This window comes from Geospiza fortis, unplaced genomic scaffold, assembly GCF_000277835.1.
Source record: "Geospiza fortis unplaced genomic scaffold, GeoFor_1.0 scaffold40, whole genome shotgun sequence".
In the NCBI taxonomy this organism is placed as follows: domain Eukaryota; kingdom Metazoa; phylum Chordata; class Aves; order Passeriformes; family Thraupidae; genus Geospiza; species Geospiza fortis.
The window spans coordinates 1,063,200-1,065,919 of record NW_005054297.1 but is presented as its reverse complement, the minus strand read 5'-3'; the positions used below and the strand labels follow the sequence as shown (position 1 = coordinate 1,065,919).

Genomic DNA, 2,720 nt, shown 5'->3' with positions numbered 1-2,720 from the left:
ACGCACGGTCACACACGGCCGGTTCGCGCAGGGTCCGGCCGGGCAGCGTTTAACGCGCTGAACGCCACAGGGCAGCAGCTGCGGCTGCACAGCGCCGGGAGGTCCGACGGGGCTCCCGCTGTACCAGCCTGGCCTCCCGGAGGATAACCAGCCGCTTTCATGATCCTCCCAGTCCAACATCTCTGCTGTTGCTTTCTAGCCTGCCTACCAGAATTTGAGACAGCGCGTTGACAACTTTGTTTCCAACCACTTGGCAACTCATACCTGGAGCCCTCATCTCAACAAGAACCAGCTGAGAAATAACATTAGACAGCAGGTTCTCAAGTAAGTGACATCTCTGGGATTTCTCTGAACATGCCCAGGTACTGTGATAGGTGACAAAGGGTCTGGGTCAATGTGAAGTGGGTTGCTTTCTTCAGAGAAACGTGTGAAAAAGATGGGTTGTTTTCTCCTCTCAGTGTTTAAAATGTAATATTGCTAGAGGTAGTAACTTGCCATCAGTATTAGTCAGAATGAGACTGCAGATGTTCTTTGATCTGATCTAAGTGCATGCAGCAGGAGAAACCTCGATTTTGACTTAAGATATAACCCCCTAGCTAAAGGCTACTTTTACTTTTTCTTTTAAGGGAGATGTTAATAAAATTGCAATTATAATTTTTAGAGCTAAGGAGAAACATTCCACAGACTAAACTCTGCAAAGCATAGAGCTAAAGTCACAAAATAGAAAAATTGATTTAAATCTGGCTGGACAGAGAAGAGGTTTTAAGAACTGGTGTTATGTTAAAATTATGTCAGATGCTTTAACCTGTATTACATTATTTCATGAAAGTTCCTCCAGTCTTTGTTCTCAAATTTTAGACTGAAAGTACCATGAGTTGGGCCATTAAATTGGGTCAAACCATGGATTTGGGAGCAAACTTAATCACTTGTGCTGTGGTGGTTCCATTGGTAACTTGTACTGAGGACTGTTTGGTTTGTAGGGAGGAGAGCAAACGTTCTTATTGAAGAAGCAATGACAGCAAGAGGTAGCATATGTCCCACAGAGGACTGCAGGGCTTTAAAGAGATAAGCTTTATAGCTGTGGGTTTTCTTTTCTGTTTTATTTTACTGAAGATAAATGTGTTCTATAAAGCTGCAGAACTTGCCACCTAGTACTACGCAGAAAGTAACTTAGGGTAGTGACCAGTGGTTTAGTAGTTATTTCTGCCTCATGGTGTCTATAATTCATCTCTTTTTGCTATGATCGTTGATAATACAAGGGCTCTTCTAAATTTTTTTCCAAAATATATTTTTTGCAGTTAGATAACACCTCTAAGTGTAACCACTAATGATGTTAGAACAGGCTGCTTGTTGAATTAATTCCGTGTGCTTGGATTGTTTTGTTTCTCTAGCACATTTTTTCTTATGGGTAAGGCACAGGCTAAATGCATAGCTGTGGGAATACTCAGAAAACATTAGTGCTTCATTGGAGCATGTCTAAATGATCATATTTCATTAATATGTTCTTAAAAACTAACTTTTCATACTAATTTATATAACTTTGTTCCAGGTCTGGAATGTTGGAATCGGGAATTGACAGAATTATTTCTCAGGTTGTGGACCCAAAGATCAACCACACATTCAGACCTCAGGTGGAAAAAGCTGTCCATGAATTTTTAGCCACATTGAATCACAAAGAGGAGTCAGGCCCCAGTACGTCTCCAAGTGAGGAGAAAGCAGATGCTTCTGTTACAGTACAAGGTATTCTGCTATTTCTCTGAGCAGTCTATTAACAAAAGGATGGGGGTTTAGGAGAGCAGACTCATTGACTAGGTTTTCTGCTACCATAACATTGTTAGTATCAGTATTAGCAAGCTGAGCTCCAGGCAGCATGGCAGAACACTTGTCTCTTACTCTGTGTGTAAAGGTAGAAAGCACAAGGGATGTCACTGTTTTATGACCATGTCACTCTTTCACTTCTGCTTGAGATTATGAGGGATCAGTTTATTGTGGGGAGAAAAGTTGGTCTCAGTATTAGAGGATCAGATAAGACATAGACTGTAAGAGAAGAATGATGCAACTTTTTTGTCTGTCAGTAGAGATGAAAGAATTCTTTAAGAGATAGTTACCTGTGCAGTTGCTGTGTGTCATAAAATTTGGATGGCTAAGGTCCTAATACTACCTGTATTAATTTCTAAACGCTCCTGCAGGTAATTGTCTATTCTTTCCTGTTCTAAGAGGCTCCACAGCCATCCATCTATTTGTAACCTTTATTTAAATCCAAGCCTTTTTCCTGTGAGGCCCACTTCCTTTCAAATGGGTTAGCAAGCCAGCTGCAGTAGATAGTACTAGTCTAGTTGTCCATCTTCAGAGCTGGTTCTAAAATGATAGAAGAGTGCTAAGGTATTTCTGATAGTCCTGTTGTTATATAGTCAATATGCTGAGTCAATTTTCCATGACATTTTTGGAGATATTGGGGGTGTGAGCTACCAACTTTCTCTTGCATTGTATATATAGTATATATATATATATGTTATGTATGTTTTTAGAATATATATTATATACGCAGTATTTTAGCCACAGTCGTCATCCTACTTAGGATGTTGGTGAAGTTGAACAAGGGCTGTGCTCAGATGTCCCTCCCATTGACAATCCTTGCTTTCTCTAGGCAGAGCTCAGGAACAGTGGTGTGCCACAGAGCAAAATGGATCTCTAGTAATTGTACGGTGCTTGCTGCAGGA

At 40.7% G+C, this 2,720-nt stretch overlaps 1 protein-coding gene across 1 annotated transcript in view; it reads left to right on the top strand.

Annotated features, from left to right (window-relative positions):
- Window positions 1–178: 178 nt before the first annotated feature.
- BOD1L1 (biorientation of chromosomes in cell division 1 like 1) overlaps window positions 179–2,720 on the top strand; it is a 36,026-nt gene continuing 33,484 nt past the window's right edge. The window contains 2 exon segments of the mRNA XM_031055644.1: window positions 179–324; window positions 1,550–1,740. Coding sequence (XP_030911504.1) covers window positions 1,557–1,740 — 184 coding nt within the window. The 5' untranslated portion in view covers window positions 179–324; window positions 1,550–1,556.